At 34.2% G+C, this 22,383-nt stretch overlaps 1 protein-coding gene across 3 annotated transcripts in view; it reads right to left on the bottom strand.

Annotated features, from left to right (window-relative positions):
• Positions 1-14,009, bottom strand: part of LOC143249749 (angiotensin-converting enzyme-like) — a 41,460-nt gene extending 27,451 nt beyond the window's left edge. Inside the window, exons 1-2 of one of the 3 annotated variants that reach the window (XM_076500096.1) lie at positions 13,890-14,009; positions 5,009-5,263 (exon numbers count right to left, since the gene is read on the bottom strand). In XM_076500096.1, the coding sequence (XP_076356211.1) occupies positions 5,009-5,254 (246 nt within the window). In that variant the 5' untranslated portion in view covers positions 5,255-5,263; positions 13,890-14,009. Of the gene's footprint in view, positions 1-5,008; positions 5,264-5,347; positions 5,372-5,503; positions 5,639-13,889 lie in introns of those variants that run through there. The other 2 variants (XM_076500095.1, XM_076500097.1) reach the window with 2 other exon arrangements.
• Between the last annotated feature and the right edge of the window lie 8,374 nt (positions 14,010-22,383).

Genomic DNA, 22,383 nt, shown 5'->3' with positions numbered 1-22,383 from the left:
TTCGTTTTCAACTCTCAGAAGACTCAAAACGTATTTGAGAAATACCACCACTGAAGATCGATTGAATGGCCTGGCCTCATTATACATTCACCGTGATATTAAAGTTGAACCAAACTGTGTTGTAGATGTCCTGGCAAGAAAGAACAGGCGTTTGAGCCTTTCATAGATATTCGATTGTATTTCTCTAGTTCTGACAAAACTTGCTGTATTAAAAGAGTGTTTAATCAGAAATGTGTATTTGACCATTTGTTGTGTGTGAAATTATCTGTCATGCAATCACGGATCTTTATGAAATTTCACAGGTGGCAACTGAACTTGTCTAAAAAGTTTGGGTCCATGGGGGGGTTTAACCCCACCCCCCTTGGCTACGACCCTGATGTTACCTGATTCTATGCTAGTCCTAGTACTGTTATCAGAGGGATATAACGTAATCTGCACGCCAAAACGTTTCTCTCTCTCTCTCTGGTTTGGGTATAATATGTTCGTACCCTGGAGGGTCAGGTTCTCTTTGACCTCTTCATCCTTCCCTTACTTATGTAATCGTACAGTATTTGGTAGTGGTAGTTACTGCATTTTTGTGTCAGAGTGAATTTAATTTGCTCTGACCCTTTTCAAGGCAATGTCCATGTATTTATATACATGTATGGGTATTGTTTTGCCCTATCAGTAAGATGTCTAGTTTATTAGTGGTGGCACGTTTTTTAAAATTTATTTTTAATTTTTTTAAAATTATATATATACTTTTTATTTATTTATTTTTATGTTTAAAATATATATTGATCGGGGAGAGGTGTTTAGGAATAATTTCATCATGTATGAGGTACCTGTCTAGTTCGCATAGTAATTCGTGTTTCATCCAATTTTTATCGAAGTACGTTATTGCCTGAACGTTTAAAATTTGTTTATTTTATCTTCGAATGTCGCGCACAACTACACGAGGGCTATCTGTGCTAGCCGTATCTAGTGTGAGACTAGAGGGAAGGCAGGTAGTCATCACCACTCACCGTCAACTCTTGAGCTACTCTTTTCCCAACGAACAGTGGAATTGACCTGTACATTACAACGCCCGTAGGCTGAAAGTGCGAGCATATCTGGTGTGACAGGAATTCGAACCTGCGAACTAAACGTTTAAAGGAAGAAATAAATTGTTTTTTTCCTCATCAAGATTACTAGACCTTGAATCATTTTATTTGCTAATATAGAGAAAAACAAACAAAGAGAGAGGTACGCAGTAAGATAGTGCAGATGTACACCTAATGACGTCGCTTTTTATGTAGTTGCAGTGACTACACATTAATTACGAAATAAACAAAAAGTGACACGTGACTTGTCTTGAGTTGTACGTTTTAATTTAAGAATGAGAACCACAAACTAACGTGTGAAGTTTTTAGTTTATTTTGTCTATCGTTATATACAAATAAACGTGACGTTGCGCATGTAAATAATGGCATCGTTATTTCTATAGACAGGAACTAAGTGCACTTTTCAGGTTCCGCCATATTGTTTCCCTTCAGAATGATGAGTTATTTGAAGTTCACTATATTTCATGCTTTTTTTTTTGCAGTGTTATTCAATCAAATAAGGATATGAAAATTAATGTATTACCATTAGAGTAGAAAAATATTAGCCGGTATTAACCAGTATTTTATTTCGTTTAAACTACAGCGGAATGAAATAAGGCATTTAGAACAAGAGCCAAACCAGAATGGGAGGAAAAAAAAAAAGTTCACTATGTAATTAACCGTACTTATTATAAAGTGAATATATTATTCTAACCTTAATTGGCAGCTTTGTATTACTGGAAGAGCGTGCGAATTCGTATATATCTACATATATATATATGATTTCCGGTTTAGCTATTGGAACCAGTAGACATGTGGCAGATTTGCGAGAGTTTACATTGTGCCATAGCTTTACTGTAGATTGTTAAACTGTGTTCCATTTCAATATATCATGGGTGATCTACATTGCCCATACTTCTATCTGTTGCCAGGCGTAGAAGCAAGGAGAAAGGGCACACTTCGGTTACACCCATTCTTTGAATGAGATTAGAAGGTTAGCGCGATTGGTATTTTATCCATGCTGCTAAAAGTGATAGCATGGATCGTTTGTGGAAGTAACTCTTGTATTATTATCTGTTTTAAACCGCTTGAGTCAGTTAGTTGGAACTATTGAAGAATGTTTTAAAGTTAACGAATCCTGTTCCTATTCGTGGACCAAGAAGTTTTACTCTTTTGTTAAGCTCCAGTTGTACCCAGTGTAATATCATATCGACACTGATTTATCTGAAAGGGAGCCCAAAGCCGCCTAGAGGGGTCATTTGTTTTAACCACTTGCACAGCTTTACAGTAGTGTGTTGTCTGTCAATCAGTCAGTCGACAATAAATTGACGTTACACAAGAGACGCCTAACGTTGCAATTCGTACTTTCGTGATGTCAGTGAAACGTGCGCATACCATGACTCAAGAGAAGAATAATGCACTCCATAGGCTACAAACCAGCATGGCATGAAATTCGAAAGCAAAAAACAGAAATATGTTACTTTGAATTTTGATTTTATATACTCTTAAAACAAAACACTTTCTGAGACCCTGAGGAAGTGCATCTGGTATTTCATCTGTTTTGTTGACACAATTGTCTAGTGTATTTACAAACACTTCATACAATTGTTGTAATAAAAACTGTTGAAGTTTTCTTTTGTCTTTCCAAGTTCGCAAACTGTCAGTGTCCCCACATCTCTCTTTCATCATGTGTAGTTATTTTGTAATAATTTAAAGGTCGGTGACGTAATACAGTATCATGTTTCTGATTACGAATCAGCTGTTTCATACTTCCTTTTCTGTATTACAGGTACAACTTATTTTAGGTATTCTTTTTGAAGAAATACTGAATACTTGTTAATAACATGAATTTGGGGAAAAATATATAAATACACAAACGCATATTTACGGCATAGCCAGTATAAGAGGCTAAGAGCTTTTCGTACCTGTTCAGATTGACCCAGATGAAACTTTAGAAGAATTGGTTTACGTCCATTAAAAAAAAAAAAAACAAGCCACGTGAACTAAAACATCTGCTTTTGTGAATAGAAAAATCATGTGAATAGTATGCCAAGGAAACAGCTTGTGTCAACTCTGATGAGTTGTAGGGTTTCACGTATTTCGAAATGTTTTAAGTAGTTTAATCAAATATTTCTGATATGGCTTCACAAACACCACACCAATTTCCAAAACCTATGTATTAGTCATTATTATGTAGGAAACAAGAGTTATGACTTTTTTTTCAGTAAAACAACATGAACAAACAAAGATTTTAGAATAAAATCTGAAAAGTACTTTGTGTCGCTATTATGCCGTCACCAAAAACTGTTTCATAAGCTGACAGTATAATATATGTTAAGAAGTCCATGAGATGGCAGCTTGTCCATATAAGCAAATTCAAGCTTCTTTAATCATATCCACAAAAGAATAAAAGCATGACTTAATATACATTAATTAAACTAAGAAAAGTTACTATACAAATTCAACTTAAAATTTTTTAACTTCATTTGGATCGGTTTGAATGTTAAAAGTTTAATCATGAATGATAAATTTAACTACCAAATTAGGGACGTTTGTGTGTGTGTGGGTGCAACGGTTTTGTACATTGTTCTACGTGAAAATAAATTCTGAGTAACCTGTTATTATACAAGTGCACTGTTTCTTAGGCTGTTGTATAGCTTAAAGAAAATGCAAGATTGTTCATTACTTTAACCCAATAGAAGGTAATGACTCTTACCTGACTTAACTAATTCTAATGTGAAAATGTCCTAGTCAAAAAACATGCACATTATATAAAACAACTAATAAAATCGAGCTAGGTTGTATACAAGACGAAATTAGAGCATCAAACGGTGCTTGTGTTTGATGCAGCAAATGAATTCCAGTACTTAACAAAAGATTTAGTTTTCATGCTCTAAATAAGAGGTCTTGCTCAGTCATACATTTTCTTTTTAGCTGTTAAAGCTAGGATAACCTACTTTTATCACTTCCTTGTTCGACTTAACGTCGCATTATGAAATACAAGTACCATTCTGAAATGCCTTTAGTTTAAACTCATTTAGTATTCTGTATTTGTTTTTTTCTTTATCAGAGAGTTTTTTTTTTTGCGATGATATTTCAGTATGAAAGTTACACGTCAGCAGCTACTGCAGTACGTTAGATAAAGCCAGCATCTGTGAAAAGACAATGCGTGTATGTTTACATGTAATCACTCACTGCGTAATATATCGAAAAATAATTTTGCAAAACATTTCCTGATAGTAATAGCCAGGTGAATTACAGTTAATAAACATGATCTAGATTGAGAGACGGTTACACTTGCCTAAAGTAATTGGACTTGTTTTAAAATAATAGTTGAAAGAATATTAACCCTAACCAAAGGAAATGTTTCTGATGCTAAAGGTGAAAAGTGATTAACTCTAAACAGATAAAACTTTTCTAATGCTAAAGGCAAAAAATGAATGTCACTGACAATGAAAATTTATTTTGGTGCTAGGATGAAATGAATATCACATGCAGTCTAATTTCTACCTGGTATGCCCGAATCCAGAGATCAAAAATGAATCTACATGGATCAGGCACTTCTTTTTTCTCCTTAAAAAATGTACAAGTTCATCACAAATCCATATCGAGAATAGCAGTAGTTACAACGATCAACTGAAATAAAAATAATCTTAAAAACGAAATATTATATTTACCATGTTAATAACTGATACAAAAATAAACTAACACCCCCTACCGAATAATTATTTTAATTTCTTGAATCTATATTGTGAAATATAAAAATGGTTATATTATCTCTTATCTACATTACAATATACTTTTCATGAATATTTATTGAATAACATGGTTATTCGATAATTTATATTCAAATAACAGCTATAATTCAAAGTGAAGAAAAATCATATTGAAATGAAATGTTTCAATTTAATAAAATATTTTCATACTTTTGTTCTTGATGTACTTACCAACTTCTGTTTGTTTTCTTCAGTGAGATTAGAGGCGTATGCCCAGTTCGCTGAAACACTCAAATAACACTCATCCGAAGCCTGCTTGTCATACGTTTGTAAAAATTCGTATCCTTGGACCTCATCAATGTTATCACCACTAACGTATTTAACCGCAATATCTTGATAATTTGAAGCAGTGCCCAGACTTGTTGAAATTATGATAAATATGCATAACAAAACTGTCCAAAATCGAGTTGTCCCCATGATTAAGGGCTGTAGAAAAACAAAAATAATACAAATATTTAAAATTTAAAGTTGAATAGATAAATAGCAGCATCAAATAACGCTTTGGTTCACCTTTTACTTGTTCCTTAGGACTGATATTCAGGTATATATCCAAATTAATTTTTTAACTTTCCGATTTTTTAAACAACGCTTTTCCTATTTCGTTAAAATATAAGGTCTTGAAAAACGTATTACAGCCAAATGTATAAATAGTGAGTTTGTAACTACCTTTAGCCACCTGGAAAGATAAACAGCTGCTGTTTTGAAATACATACACAAAACGAACGCTCGCTGTGCTTGGATGAGTTCATTACGAAACACGCTCATGAATACAACTGAGGTTGGAAAGATTAATATACCCGTCACTGATTTCACTTCTTGGGTAGAAATATTTAATTGTGGCGCACACCTCGAATGGTATTCTATACAACTTAACTCTTGAATAATAAACCAAAGGTACAATTATACACTGTAATAAATGTTTTGATACATAGCCTACAAAACTGTAAAAAAGCTCATAAAGGATCTGAGCTACTATAAAAAAAATGGACAAATAAAGTCCAGAGATACAGCTTTTGAGTGGGCTTTTACTTTTGTTTAACTTTATTAAAACTTTCCGACCAGTCGCGTGGCTATCATCGGGTAATTGTCGTTTAACAAATTAAACACAAAATAAAAATAAACAATTGATTGAAAAGCTGTAACTCCAGACTTTTAGTTTCCCTGAAAGAGGCCCCACGACTGCCTGCGGGTCACCCGTTTTAAAAACTCGTTCTACTACTTACTATACTGTAGTGTGTTGTCGGTTAGTCAGTAACTAGACCCTAAACTGAAGTTAAATACGGGACGTTTAACAATAGGATTTTTTACTGTCATAACATCAGAGAAACGTGAGCATCCTATGAAACACGAGAAGAAATAAACGTCCTGTGGGCTACAACACAGCATGAGATATGAACTTCTAAAGCGTGAAATAAAAATATTTGTTACTTTTAATTTTGTTTTTATTACTCTTGAAACAGAACACTTTCGAAGACCCTGTGGATCTAGTTTAAAATATATAATGGATTTACTCTTCTCATCACAACAATATGAAAACAAAATGCCTGTTTATAAGATATCAATATTAGTGTACAAAAAATACATTTAACGTTCTAATTTTTTGTTAGGTACAGGAAGCTGCGTATCTTTAATGATAACGTTGTTTGAAAATTAAACTAGGCCTACAACGTTTATAAAACGCTAAAAATGTGACGCAAAGTGTTTTTAACATATTCGAAAGTAAACTGTACGAGATAGTCAAGAGAGCGTTTATGACTTTCAAATTAGAGTGTAAATCATCCAGTATATTATCTATTGCGATCATTTTAAACAAGTAGGTTTATTCTTTTTTATATTAGTAAACGCCATTTTGTAGCACAGGCCTGCAACAAATTTACGGCAACATAAAATCTTTTATTATAGAAATATTAGAGAATGAAATAAACTTGTTGACCACTTTAAGTGGGCTGAACAAAGAATAATTTTATACCCGATAATTAAAAGAAACTTCCACTGAAATAATTACTTAAGCATAGTATGTATTTGGCCTTTTAGGGGTTCTATACTTCCTTCCAGTTTTAGTACAGGGATCGTCCATTTCTTCTTTAATATTATTCCGCCAGCCTACATAAAGAAATGGCTACGAGTTGTAAAACCAGAGGCAGTATTACTAAATACATCATGGTGCACTGTTTAGGTTAGTTTTTAAGTTTATTTGAACAACCTAGCAAATAACATCGACTGTATAACCGTTTTCACGCAATTGTTTTAATGCGGTCTATTGTTTATATGGATCATCATAATCTCTTACGTATATAGATGTGTACAGGTCTTGGGTGTAATTTCATGCTAATATGGCATGCATGATACATATACCATCTTGAGTATTTATTTATATTTGCAACTGTATTGATGTCACGTTTCATTTGTTTATAAACAGGGTTCCTGCTTTCCCAGACACGAGGTTGCTTACAGAATCACTGTATTTTTATCACTGCATGGTCGATTTCGACAATATTACACAACGTCTAAAACGTTATAAAAATGTGTAGGTTGTTCACCACAACAGAATATTTTAAGCGATAGTTTAAAAGATAGCGCCAAACTCAGTTTCAAGCAGCAGATTAGCAATCACGGTAATAGGTGGTGATAAGTGTCGAATTATAGTCAACACTGTGTGATTCCGAATTTTAAAGATATTATAGATGGAGTAGCCAAATGTATGACAATAAATGTACGTCTATGTAACTACTTATATATATAAATTTAATAGTATTGTCCGTTATATGTCCATGTAATTTCTTTTCTGGGTGTAAATGGGCCTTCTCTAAATTTAGTAGGGTTTTGTTAGGTTCTGTTTTTGATTTTGCGTTTTGTAGTTTTATGCGGGTTTTTCGTTTTTTACCACTACTTCATCCTCTTTTCGCCCCCCCCCCATCAGTGGCTCAGCGGTATGTCTGTGGACTTACAAAGCTAAAAACCCAGTTTCGATACCCGTGGTGGGCAGAGCACAGATAGCCCATTGTGTAGCTTTGTGCTTGCTTCAAAACAACAACATCATCCTCTTTTCATGAATATTCACCAAATTTGCCAAAAAAGTTTGTTGGGTCCATGAGGAAATACGTGTAAATTTGCGGTTTCTCGTTTCCCTTTTCGCGCTTTTTTACAATTACATTTAAGGTTTGGTTGGCTGCTTTTAAATTTCGCGCAAAGCTATACATGGCTATCTGCGCTGTCCGTCACTAGTTTGACAGTGTAAGGCTACAGGGAAGGCAGTTAGTCATCATCGCCCACCGCTTATTTTTGAGTTACTCTTTTACCAGCAAATACAGGATTGATTGCCACATTTTGCCCGGCATGACCAGGTGGGTTAAGGCGTTCGACTCGTAATCTGAGGAACGCGGGTTCGAATCCCGGTCACACCAAACATGCTCGCCCTTTCAGCCGTAGGGGCGTTATAATGTGACGGTGAATCCCACTATTCATTGGTAAAAGAGTAGCCCAAGAGTTGGCGGTGGGTGGTGATGACTAGCTGACTTCCCTCTAGTCTTACACTGCTAAATTAGGGACGGCTAGCACAGATAGCCCTTGAGTAGCTTTGCGCGAATTTCAAAACAAACAAACTGTCTCATTTTAACACCTCTATTGCTTAAAGGACGATCATGATAAATGATTCGAACCCAGGACCCTCAGACTGCGAGTCAACACTAATCACTTCGCCATGCCGAGACCCCTTATTAGGGATGCAGCTTTTAATGTGTTGAGATAACTTTTCATTAATCTTAAGCAAATTCATGATCGGGTATTTCAGCAGTTTCTAGTTTGAAATACGTGATAATAATTCCGTATGCAAAGGTTTAATATTGCTGTCAGAACTCTGTTGACGGTAATAATTATATACCTAACTTGAAGTCCACAGGAAAATTATATTATTAATTTGTATGACTATGGCGGCAAGGAACTACATTTGGTAAAATAAAATTACATTACCTTCATCTATCAAACAAAAAAATTGCATTTAAGATAAAGTTTTCGATTATAGGCCTACATCAGGCAGTTACCGACTGCTAACCACCATGTAAATGTGATACCTCAGGATAAAGAGTCAACAATACTGTAATAGTATTACCTTTTTTTAGTCATTGATACATTATTGTAAACAAACGCTGAAGTTAGCACTTGCGTAAATAAATTCGTATATTCAGCTGATGAGGAAAACAAAACCAAAAAGTGCAAACAGTAATGATGCATGGAAAGAAATCTGATTAACAAATGATGACGAGTTATTTGTTGGCAAGACTATTTCTCTAAGTAGGCCAGGTGTTCATCGATCAAAATTTCTTAGCGTATCTTCCTATGAAAATGGCCTGGCATGGCCTAGCGCGTTAAGGCGTGCGCTTCGTAATCTTAGGGTCGCGGGTTCGCGCCCGAGTCGCGCCAAAACATACTCGCCCTCCCAGCCGTGGGGGCGTTATAATGTGACGGTCAATCCCACTATTCGTTGGTAAAAGAGTAGCCCAAGAGTGCCAGAAGCAAACTCATAACTTTTCTGAGTATTTAGATCATGTAAATTACAGAATGTTGAGCCAAAACTGGATGGGAGGAAGTACATTATGTTATGTTTTATTTGTCTGAGTGCAAAGCTACACGATGGGCTATTTATGATTTGTCCACTGCGAAAAAATGAACCTTTGATTTTAGAGTTACAATTTACTGCTGACTAGCAGGAGAATCTATGTTTTACATAATATTAAGTTGTCCAGAAATAAATGCCGTTTTGAATTGCAAAGTTTGTGAAAGTATAAACCGGTGTTGTAAAACATGCTGTAATTAACGTAAGCACCATTTGCTTCATAACACTTTTGCCAACATGTAACGATGCTGTTTATATCCCTGCTGTAGAAATTAGAGTTTCTTTGGCTAATAAGCTTCCTGAAAGCTGCTTCTGCAGCTACTTGGTTTTGAAAGCATTTATTGTTCAAAAAGTTGTCAAAATGCTTGAAAAAAATGAAAGACGAAAGGGGAAAGGTCTGGGGAATAAGGTGGATGAGGCAGAACCTCGATTTCCAATTCATTCACTTTTTGGAGCGCCATCCTTGACAGGTCTCATGACGCCGATTTTGTTGATCTTCAGTCAGCTCATGCGAAACCTATTTATCCAATTTTTTTGTCTTTTAAATTGCACTCAGATGGTTGGAAATGCTTGTGCCTAGCTTTTCTTCAAGCTCACGTACTGTTGTGCGAGGTTCTGTCTCAACTTCTTCCCTTAGTGTGTTTTCATTTAAGGATGGCTTCCTTCCATGACCTTCGTGGTCTTCAAGACTTTCATCTCCATGTTGAAACCTTGGATACAATACTTAACTGTACTTTCAGTAACACATAGATCCGTGGCCGAATGTCTGGTTGATATTCCGTGTAGTTTCGTACCTCTTCGTCCATGTTTGAAGTCGTAGAGGAAAATCAGACGAAAGTAATTCTTGTCCATTCTATCTTAGGGGTTACGAAACTTACTCTAAGTAGAATTGAAACAGCAGATAATTAAGAGACTTTGAAAGCGACAAACGTTGGATTAAAGAAACCAACGATACGTTACCAAATACTCAGCTTCTAAATGTCATCGTGAGAATTCCGACATTTATTTTTGGACAACCTAATATTTCGTGTTCTCTTAGAATGATGTATCAAGGACAAAAAGTGATTAGATATAGATAAATAACAAGAATCATTTTTGTAAGCATTATACATATTTATACGTTCATGTTTTAAGCCTACTGATTTCGATAACTATTTCTCAACATCCTGATGATGATAGCTTTAAGTTTGAAAGTGAATTTTACGCTGAAATGGAAATAAGAGCATGAATATTCAAAGATTTTATAGAATTTTAACGATAGCTTTTTTGTTAATCCAGAATCTCTGCTTAAACCTGTCTCTTATTTTAAACTGATAGATTAAAAAGAAGGCAGCTTGTGACAACTTCCGCCGTAAGTAGTGTTTGACCGTCATCTTGTAGTGTATTAATGACCTCAAAGTGTGCGGGGTGCATTTTTACGAAAACATAATACGAAACCATGAATTCTCGGATTCTTCGTGGGTTATTTTAAAGATCTTAGAAAAAACACATAAGTTTAAGAAATCTTATAGAATAAAACGACAAACGCGCTTGGGTTACAAGATTTTATCGTGTTATTTTCAAGTTCCCGGATTTTTATTGTTAGTTATTAATCTCAAATAACAGAAGAAATGACTGGGGTGTATTACACAGAGTTAAAACTGAAAACTGATTTTAACTAAGTTGAAGAAGATACTACGTTTAATGTTAAACAAAGTAAACCTTTATTCGATACAGACGAGTTAAAAGAAGAGTGGACAAATCATTGGACTACGTTCCAGTTTAAAGAGGTTTGAATTTTCTTCTGATAAGAGCAAGTATAACACTGTGTTGATAAAAAACAATGTAACTGATCACAGAGAGAATTCAGACAATACTTACGTCAGTTTGAGTGAAGTGAAAGTACAGAGAGTTTAATATCAAGGCATTTGAAAACTTAAACTAATAAAACACATTTCGTAAATATCGAGTGATTTAGGGACGGCAATACCTAAAATAATTGAAAGAAATATATGGGGTTGATATAGCTATAAATATAGGTCATGACTTTTAGGACTAAAATTTAATGTTACATTGTAAAATGTACTTGTAGAAAGAGTCTGTAATAATCAAGGCATGTTTTAACTCAACTTGGTTTTCCTTGTATCTTAGTCCTAGGCTTTTAGTTACACTACATTGATGCCAACCTAGACCTGACCATGATATTAAGATAAACAAACTGCCACCAACAGTCAAGAATATATAATTTCCACCTACAATAATATTAAAGTGAAGTATACATCTTTCTATTGTAACATTAAAAATTTTAATTTGAAAATCATGTATGAATAATCTATGTGCAGCTGGTTCATCCCTATATTCCTATTTGCATGTTATTGGAAACCCATATTTGCGTTTCTCAAAGGATCACCAGATTTATATAAAAAAAACTAACTTCATGAAGTAATGATAATATTGTTCACAGTAGAACTGTTATTTTCTTATTACCACTAGTTATTACTAATAAGCGATGACATCGTGTACTGTCCAGAAACATAGTGGATAATTGTTTAAACTGATGTTAGTGTCAAAGTAGTTGTAGATATATCTCAACTGAAACTACAAGAAAGAAAAGATTAACAGTTTGGTGGGTTGGTCACTATCCCGTTTGATATCGTTGCGACGGTTCCTTGACTTATTCTGGAGCTTGTTAGGTTTGGTTTGTTTTGAATTTCTCGCAAAGCTACTCGAGGACTATCTGCGCTAGTCGTCCCTAATTTAACAGTGTAAGACTAGATGGAAGGCAGCTAGTCATCAACACACACCGCTAACTCTTGGCTACTCTTTTAACTAACGAATAGTGGGATTCACCGTAACATTAGAACGCCCTTACGGTTTAAAGGGCGAGCATGTTTGGTGTGACGGGGATTCGAACCCACGACTCTCAGATTACGAATCGAGCTCCGTAACCACCTGGCCATGCTTGGCCGGCTTGTTGAGTAAAGAAACAAATGAAAGTGAGTGGCAATCATCTTTTAAAATAAAGCTCCCTGTCACTGTTGATGTTTTCGCGTGCCCCTTTGTAATATGCCTTAGTTATCCATATTATTAAGCCTAATGAAGAGATATTGCTCAAAACATTGAAAAATGAAATAAAATTGTTTCAATTTTAACGTTATATTTTTTACAATGATTTGCTTTTATTGGATTTATTTTCCAACGTTGTGCGGTTTTTTATTCTTTTGAGATATTTCTAAACTTAGACACGGCGGTTTTTCCAGAGTTTTCTAGAGAAAGGGGTTAAAAGATCCAAAAATAAATCTCCACAAACACAGTATATGAGAGACGTTAAAAACTATCTAAGTTAACATCTCTTAACCGTGTGTTACTAGTGCATGAAATAAGGTCTGCACTGCACAAGGCTAATTGTGAAAATCTGCAATTATTCTAAAACTGTGTATATGTGTATATCTTTTATTTTTAATTAGATAAATTTATAAGTTTACCCTCCTAACATAACAGAGAGAGAAATAAAGCACCACAACAACAGAGATATACTATCCACAAAACTATGTCTGGCTTACATATGATAATGAAATCAATGTTTTACTACATGCGTCATGGAGGAACATGATAATGATATTAGTCTTTACTACACGCATGTCATGGAGGAACATGATAATGATATCAGTTCTTTACTACATGCATGTCATGGAAGAATATGATAATGATATCAGTCCTTTACTACATGCGTGTCATGAAGGAACATGGTAATGATATCAGTCCTTTACTACAAGAGTGTCATGAAGGAACATGGTAATGATATCAGTCCTTTACTACACGCATGTCATGGAGGAACATCATAATGATATCAGTCCTTTACTACATGCGAAGTCATGGATGAACATGATAGTGATATCAGTTCTTTACTGCATGCGTGTCATGTAGGAACATGGTAACGATATCAGTCCTTTACTACATGCGTGTCATGGAGGAACATGATAATGATATCAGTCCTTTACTACACGCATGTCATGGAGGAACATGATAATGATATTAGCCCTTTATTACATGCATGTCATGGAGGAACGTGATAACGATAGTAGTAACAGAAACATTAAACCAGTAACAAGCATTTTGGAATATATCGGCTTACTGACTTTAAGAATAAACAATTAGCTGTTTTACCTGTTTACAATTAAAAAAGTCTTCAAATAGAAAAAGATAAAAACAGTTCTAATAGAAAATACTCGAAGGAGTGTGATGCATAAACTCAAAGCTGACCTATTTGGAAATTCGAACGCATTAACTAGTAATACATTACAGGAGTTTTCTTTGGGCTACAATTGAAGGCTGTGGTAAGAGAGCCGAAACCATACAAATAAAAGTTTTAACGCAGAGTTAAGACAGTAAATTATTTTACATATATGTTATGCGCTTGTATGTTGAGTTTATAGAAAACTAACACTTGAAGAAGCTTACCTTTTTTACACAGGAATGTTTTCCTAATGGTCATTTGGGGCTAAGACTCAGAATTGAGTCGTCACTCTTTTAAAGCACTGTTCACGCCCCCTTTAGTCACGTGCTTTCGCTGTTTACTGAATGGTAGAAAAACCGGTTAAAACAGATGCAATCTGAACACAAGATAATACGTTGGAAGTCTGCTTAGAGCATATTTGGCCCACGAATAAATGGTTATTATCGTGATGCAAAGAAAACACTTAATAGTGTTGTGGTGGAAGTTATTACACACTTATCTATTGATTATACAACGACAGAAAGCATAATCTGAAGAAATACTACATAACCAATAACTTAGAATATTTTAATAATAGTAGTAACTGTGGTAACATTTCAGTATTTTGAGTACAAAACTTTTATTTGTATAAAATATGGAATGAGTTAAGCATTTATAATGTTAAAAGCTATATTATGCCAATGTTCACCTGTAATTTGGTACGATATGGTACAAGATGGAAAATACTGTGTAATGTTTTAGGAAAAGGCTAAAAACAACTAATATCCTGACACGAAAGAATAGTAATGATTTTAAAACAAGAATGTACACCAGGAACTATCTGATACTAAACGCTTGGTGAACACTGGCTGAATGTTATTTCTAGCTTGTTCGTGTTTTAAATTATTGTAGATTTTAGCTAAATAAAAGTTGTTGATTTTATTGAACTGTAGGCATATTAAACTTCCACTCCATCATCACTGAAGACTTTACAAAAATGAGTTATTAAAATTCCATAGAAATGGTAACTACAAGTGATTATAGAAAAACAAATTATTGTTCTGAAGACAAACAATAACAAAACAAACAAACAAACATTTTATTAGTTGCGCAATAATCAGGAAATTATATATGAACTATTAAGTAATATTTGTTTGTTTTTCGAAAGTTGCGCAAAGTCACATGGGAGCTTTCTGCGCAAGCCATCCCTAAGTTAGCAGTGTAAGACTTGGGGCAAGGCAGTTAGTCATCACCACCCACCGCTAACTCTTTTATCAACAAATAGTGGGATTGTTCGTTACATTATAATATTCCTATAGCTGAAAGAACGAACATATTTTTTGTAACTGGAATTTGAACCCGCGATTATCAGTATACTAGTCGAGCGTGTTATCCACTTGACTTATCAAATAATACCCAAAGATAAAGTGCTAGAAAAACAATTCCAAAATAACATTATTTTATAAACACGCATTTTAACATATATATATATATATAAACAAACATAAATATATATACAGATATATGTAATGAAATATTAATTCATGGAAAAGTTATCGCAGCCACGATAGAAATATTCAACAGCGGAGCAAAAATTATAAGATGGGTCATTATGTAATATGCTCTAATTTCTGATTAATCAATAAGTACAAATTTGAGGAAAAATAAGGCAGATGTGTTTTGTTAAACATGGAGGGTAGAGCTCAAATAGCTCATTGTGGTTAACTTTAAAACAAAACAAAGCAGTAAATTTGATTACGGCAATGGCTACCAGATAATGGGTTGTAGCACAAACTAATAACTGTTATATGAATATAATTAAGAAATATATATGAAACGTAATTTAAACAAATTAAGATGATATCAAGTATAATTTATAACTTTTATCTAGTGATATTCCAAGGTCCGTGTTCATTGCAAGACTTTTGCACACTGAGTTTTTTAGTCGATTTATGTATTAAAACTTCACTAACATTGCCAAGTATAAAAAAATATACTTTATTTGAACGTGAAAGAATTTCACAAAGAGCTTTGAACTCGCTCGTCGAAAAGCAGTTGACCTAAGAAGTTTTATCATGACGAAACGGGATATCTTAGTTGTTTTTTGTTCCTGTATGTCGTTAAAACGTTAGGTTGCTAACCCTTATTATGAGAACATGAACTACCTTTATGAATTTCCATATCTAGCTACAAGATTCACAGATGAAGTTACATTAAGACAATTGTAAAAGTCATACTTTATCATAAAGAAAGTAGTGATATATAGCCATTTGCAATGAAGTTTACCACACGACAATTAGTTATATAAACGATGACTTGTACACAATTTTGTATTCAGTGTTAATGATCAGAATAACGTTGATTTTGCAGTTTAGCATCATTTCTCTTGCAGACTTTGGGCAGCAAAGTATGTGCAGGATTAAACTTAGATATATAGATGAAAGAATAACCAACACATTCAATATTTGATTTTAAAAATATATATGTTTGTTTTTGAAAGTATAAATATCGAAGCCGGTTTAGTTTATGAGAAAATACAGGGTAGGAAACAAACGTTTCTTAGTTTACAGATTGTTCTATGAATTCACCATATTGCGCAACTCAGACCACACATTGTTTGTGACAAACAAATTTCCCCTGCATCGATATGTTTGTTACTTTACAGAGAAAACTCGACCAACATCTGAAAGCCTTTGTAAGGTGTTATTTATAGATTAAAGTTAAGTAAAAAGTTCATTTTATGCCAATAAATCTTATTCGATGAAGCTCTAATTTTCACAGGGCGATGGAACATTTACGTACAGATATATGTGTATAATGAGAACCAGAATGGCTCTGACAGGACTAGATATATTTTATAGTTTGGTTCTTTTAGAAGTAGACTTAAAGGTTGTACGTTATGTGCTATTTTCGAACGAAACTTATTTCCCCTAGAGCAGGGATTCTCAAACTTGGCCAACTGGTGGATCCTCCATTCAACGTGTTTACTATATTGGCGAACCACTTTTCTTTAAAAATAGTTTTTAGTAAGTGTAGCTGCTCTATCATGTGCGTATTTTACTATCTTTACAGCTTCACTCCAGTTGTAAGAAACGTTTTGTTTGTTTTGTTTTGAATTTAGCGCAAAACTACTCAAGGGTTTTCTGGGCTAGCCCTCCTTAATTTAGCAGTGTAAGACTGGAGGGAAGGCAGTTAGTTATCACCACCCACCACCAACTATTGTGCTACTCTTTTACCAACAAATTTTAAGAAAAGAACGATGAAAATATATTTAAATATGGAAAATTAAAAACAATCCTTCTACTTACTTTAATGTGAAAGATAATATTGCTTTGCTAAAAAATCTTGCTCATCTATGGGTCAGTGCCTAACAGTTTCAAATTAATATTTGGATCCACATGTGTTTTATTTCTATATTTCAATTTTTCAACTGTTTTTAAGTCAATCCAACTGGAACTCAATTGTCTTGATTTTTTTTTGCAATCAGCAGGCAACGGCGCCAGGTGTACAACGAATTTATATAATTTATGTTAATTACATTTTTATTTTTGAATTTATTCATATTAGCTCTATAATGTCTTAAGACTTTGTTTCATTCGCTACTATTTCAATTCATGGTAATTTCAGAAATTTGATGTATTACCGTAGAACCCCTTAAGTACTATCGAGGACCTCTAGGGGGCCGTGGAGCACAGTTTTGGAACCTCTCACAGTGATTATATCGGTCTTTAGAAAAACGTGCGCTTCAATCACAAAATAAAACACGGAGAAGTTCTGAGTTTTCTCCCTTTCACTGAGTTTGAGGAAGATAAAGGAATGACACAAATATACAAAACACAATAAAATAATCTTAATTCAAACTCACAAGCACCCACACAATCGAAACAAAGTGGTTATAACGAAGGAAAGTAGATAGATTTTATAATTGTCTGTGTAATCATTTTTAATAAGTTAATTACATGTTTAATATGGACTAGTTAACTTTGGAGTTTAAACTATATAAAACCGTTACTCTTTAAAACGAGTAGTTAATCTTCACTTAACACACTGAGAGAGTATATTATACATTATATATCAAATACAGTAAAATGATCTGTATATGTGTGTACACATGTTTTAATGGTGGTGAATCACATTGAATAATAATAATAATTTATAATAAATTATAAATTTTTGCTCGGGTATATCCAGGTAATTTATGCAAATATACTTACAGGTGTTTGCTATATAGCCAGTAACATTCTTCAAAACAGATGTGAGAAAGGTATACGTTTGTGTAACAAGTAGCTCGGGTAGCTCTCGTGCAGCATTGTGCGAATATCCGAAAGATAAAAAAAAAGAAAAATGTACCTAATCCGCTCTATGCTCAAACAATCAGAAATTATATTACGAATATAAGAGCAGTATGTGAATAAAAGGTGTTATTTGTACAGTTATTTTTCCTGTGTTGTGTGTATTTGGAATTAATATTTATTTAAAATCTTCAAAATTTACTGTATTGCGAATACTTGAAACTATGTGCTCGTTATCAATGATATCGGCCCAGCATGGCCAGGTGGTTAAGGCACACGACTCGTAATCTGAGGGCCGCAGGTTAGAAGCCCCGTCACACCATACATGATCGCTTCTTTCAGCCGCGGGAGCGTTATAATGTGACGGTCAATCCCATTATTCGTTTGTAAAAGATTAGCCCAAGAGTTGGCGGTGGGTGATGATGACTAGCTGTCTTCCTCTAAACTTACACTGCTAAATTATGGATGACTAGTGCAGATAGCCATCGTGTAGCTTTGCAAAAAATTATAAAGACAAACAAAAACAAATCAATGATATCTGGATTCCACAAAAATGTATATATGAAACTTTACTTCTCTTATCGCTCAGATAATGGAAAACCAACGTTTTAATTCGTAGTTTAAGTATTTATATTAATATTTGAGCTATCTGCATAAGGGGATCTTAATTTTTTGTTAATTTTCCCAGACAATAATTTCATGTAAATTACAAACTGCAGAATATTGTGTTAATATAAATACTTTACAGGATATCAAATTCATTATTTCGGTGGTAATGTTATGTTAAAATTGGATTTAATTATTTTATTTTGTAAATTTTATAACCAGGTATTTCTGTTTCACTTATTTTTAGAACTTTGTTTAATTAAATCACAGGTTTCTCAGTAACAGAATTTTCAACTGCTAATATTTACTAACATATTAATAGTTGCGAACTGTGAGCGACAGCCTGCGAATTAAACGAATAAAAAAGACGAAGACTTTGTTTCAGAACTTTCGTGCGAAGCTGTAAGAATTATTTGGGTATATCTTGATTCTTTTGGATTTTCGCGCACACATCTACTCAATTACTATATATATATATATGAACCCATATATTTTAGCAGTAGCACTAGCAACAGCATCCACTGCGGGCCGGCATGGCCAGGTAGATTAAGGCGTTCGACTCATAATCTGAGGGTCGCGGGTTCGAGTCCCCGTCGCACCAAATATGCTCGCCGTTTCAGCCGTGCGGGCGTTTTAATGTGACGTTCAATTCCACTATTCATTGGTGAAAGAGTAGTCCAAGAGTTTGCGGTAGGTGGTGATGACTAGTTGCCTTCCCTCTAGTCTTACACTGCTAAATTAGGGACGGCTAGCGCAGATAGCCCTCGAGTAGCTTTGTGCGAAATTCCAAAACAAACAAACAAACAAACTCGTACGAAGCGCGATCTTGCGGCATTTTGTAATAAGATTTTGTAATAGTGGCTCTAACGTTGAAGAATAAATATAAACCTTGCTATTTTGTCTTCGTATGTTGACATAGGTTCTATTCCACTCACTTCATGAGCTTTATCGCTACTAAAAATACTTGATTTCACAAAATGTCTGGATTAATATAATGATTGCTACTTTTCTACAAATAAGAAATATTTGTTGTTGTTGTTGAGGCTAATTATAAGAATGTAGCTGGATTTATCTCAGTGTATGTCTGCAGGCTTACATCGTGAGAGAATTGGTTTCGATAGCCATGGTGGGTGGAGCTTAAATAGCCCATTGTGTAGCTTTGTGCTTAACATCAAAATAAATGAAGCACCAAACCTGATTACTGCAATTGCTTCCAAATAATGGGTTGTAGCACAAGCTAATAACTGTTATATGAAGATAATTAATATATATATATATATAAGGTAATTTAAACAAATTAGATTATATTAAATACAATTTATAACTTTTATTTAGTGATATTCTAAGGTCTGTTTTCATTGCAAGCCTTTTGTACACTGAGTTCTCTAGTCGATTTACGTAACATAGTAACATAGCCGAGTATAAAACAAGTATATTTTATTTGAACGTGAAAGAATTTCACAAAGGGTTTTGAACTTGTGCTCAAGAAAGCAGTTGACCTTAGAAGTCTTATCATGATGAAAAGGGATATCTTAGCTGTTTTTTGTTCTTGTACGTCATTAAAATATTAGGTTGCTAACCCTTATTATGAGAACATGAACTACCTTTATGAATTTCCATATCTAGCTACAAGATTCACAAATGAGGTTGCATTAAGACAATTGTAAAAGTCATACTTTATCATAAAGAAAGTAGTGATATATAACCATTTGCAATGAAGTTTACCACACGACAAATAGTTATATAAACGATGACTTGTAAACAATTTTGTATTCAGTGTTAATGATCAGAATAACGTTGATTTTGCAGTTTAGCATCATTTCTCTTGCAGACTTTGGGCAGCAAAGTAAGTGCAGGATTAAACTTAGATATATAGATGAAAGAATAACCACCACATTCAATGTTTGATTTTAAAAATATATATATGTTTGTTTTTGAAAGTATAAATATCGAAGCCAGTTTAGTTTACGAAAAAATATAGGGAAGGAAACAAACGTTTCTTAGTTTACAGATTGTTCTATGAATTCACCATATTGCGCAACCCAGACCACACATTGTTTGTGACAAACAAATTACCTTAGCATCGATATGTTTGTTACTTCACAGAGAAAACTCGACCAACATCTGAATTTCATAGCCTTTGTAAGATGTTATTTATTGATTAAAGTTGAGTAAATAGTTCATTTTATGCCAATAAAGCGTATTCGATGAAGCTCTAATTTTCACAGGGCGATGGAACATTAACGTACAGATATATGTGTATAATGAGAACCAGAATGGCTCTGACAGGACTAGATATATTTTATAGTTTGGTTCTTTTAGAAGTAGACTTAAAGGTTGTACGTTATGTGCTATTTTTGAGCGAAACTTATTTCCTTTAGAGCAGGGATTCCCAAACTTGGCCAACTGGTGGATCCTCCATTCAACGCGTTTAGTATTTTGGTGGCTCGACATGGCCAGATGGGTTGAGGCGTTCGACTCGTAATCCGAGGGTCGCGGGTTCGAGTCCCCATCGCACCAAACATGCTCGTCCTATCAGCCGTGGGAGCGTTATTATGTAACGGTCAATCCCACTATTCGTTGGTAAAAGAGTAGCCCAAGAGTTGGTGGTGGGTGGTGATGACTAGCTGCCTTCCCTCTAGTCTTACACTGCAAAATTAGGGACGGCTAGCACAGATAGCCCTCGAGTAGCTTTGTGCGAAATTAAAAAACAACAATAAACAAACAAAATTCCTGATAGGGCGTAAAGTTGCATAAAATCGATAGTTTGCAACTTTTACATAACAACAAAATAAAACAAAGCAAAATAAATGTGAAACAAGCAACACTTATTTGAAGGTTTTAATAAAGTAAAAAAATTGTTACATATAGCTCTCAAATTTTTAAAAACTGAGTTTTATATTATAGAAGATTTGTTTGCTTTTTTCTTATAGTTAAGTATGAACATTAGACAAAGGGCTATTTGTTCTATCTACCAAAGGTATCAAAAGCGGTTTGCAGTGCTGTAAGCCTTCCGACTCACCGCTGAGCTACTGTGAGGGTGGGAGAAACAGTTATGGAAAGAAAACGACAGTAATATTTTACTTTTCCATTTTGAGCCTCCTTTAAAAAAAAATATTTTCTTAGACATTTACATTAAACACATCCAAGATAGTTTTAAAACATGGTTATTGATTTTTACGCAAAACTGCCATAACCCATCATTATTTCTACACCAGACTACATATGTACGTATGAATATATTCGAGGTTCGAAACTATTATCTTGAAAAAAGAAATAGACAGGCCAAGGAAGATGGTTGATTAACTCCCTGGGTGATATGAAATATATCACTGAGTATCAGGCTTACCTGAAAGTTATAAGATGAAACGCCAATGAAAAAAAAACAAATAAATTCAAATAGTTTTGTTTTCCTAAAGATATAAGTCAGGTGAAAGATGTTATTGTTTTCACTATTTTGTTTTTATATTTCCAGAATTCCTCTTCCTTTCACTTAGTTGCTTGAGGCATTCAAAGCCATTACTACTTGTCAAAGGAGCAGGAGCCACAAGTCTCTGGAATAAGAGACTAACAACATATCCTAGAGAGGGTCTCAAGCTACATCAAGAGCTCATGTACGGTTGGCTCCGTTGGTCCATATCCAACTTTTAAATTCCTCAGCACCTAACTAGTATTATTTAGTTGACTGTTTTTAATTCAGTGTCTCTAACCTTAGTATATAATAGCGAGAGGCTGAAAAATAAATCTCTTTTTTTTTTTTTTTTAACTTCTCAAGTGTTTTCTCATGTAGCGTTGTAAATCCGTAGAATTACCGTTGTTCAAGTGAAGGTCATACTTATCA

The sequence above is a fragment of the Tachypleus tridentatus genome, chromosome 4, assembly GCF_004210375.1.
Source record: "Tachypleus tridentatus isolate NWPU-2018 chromosome 4, ASM421037v1, whole genome shotgun sequence".
NCBI classification, from domain to species: Eukaryota; Metazoa; Arthropoda; class Merostomata; order Xiphosura; family Limulidae; genus Tachypleus; species Tachypleus tridentatus.
Note: the sequence above shows the minus strand (reverse complement) of the source record. Positions and strands in the feature narration are given on the sequence as shown.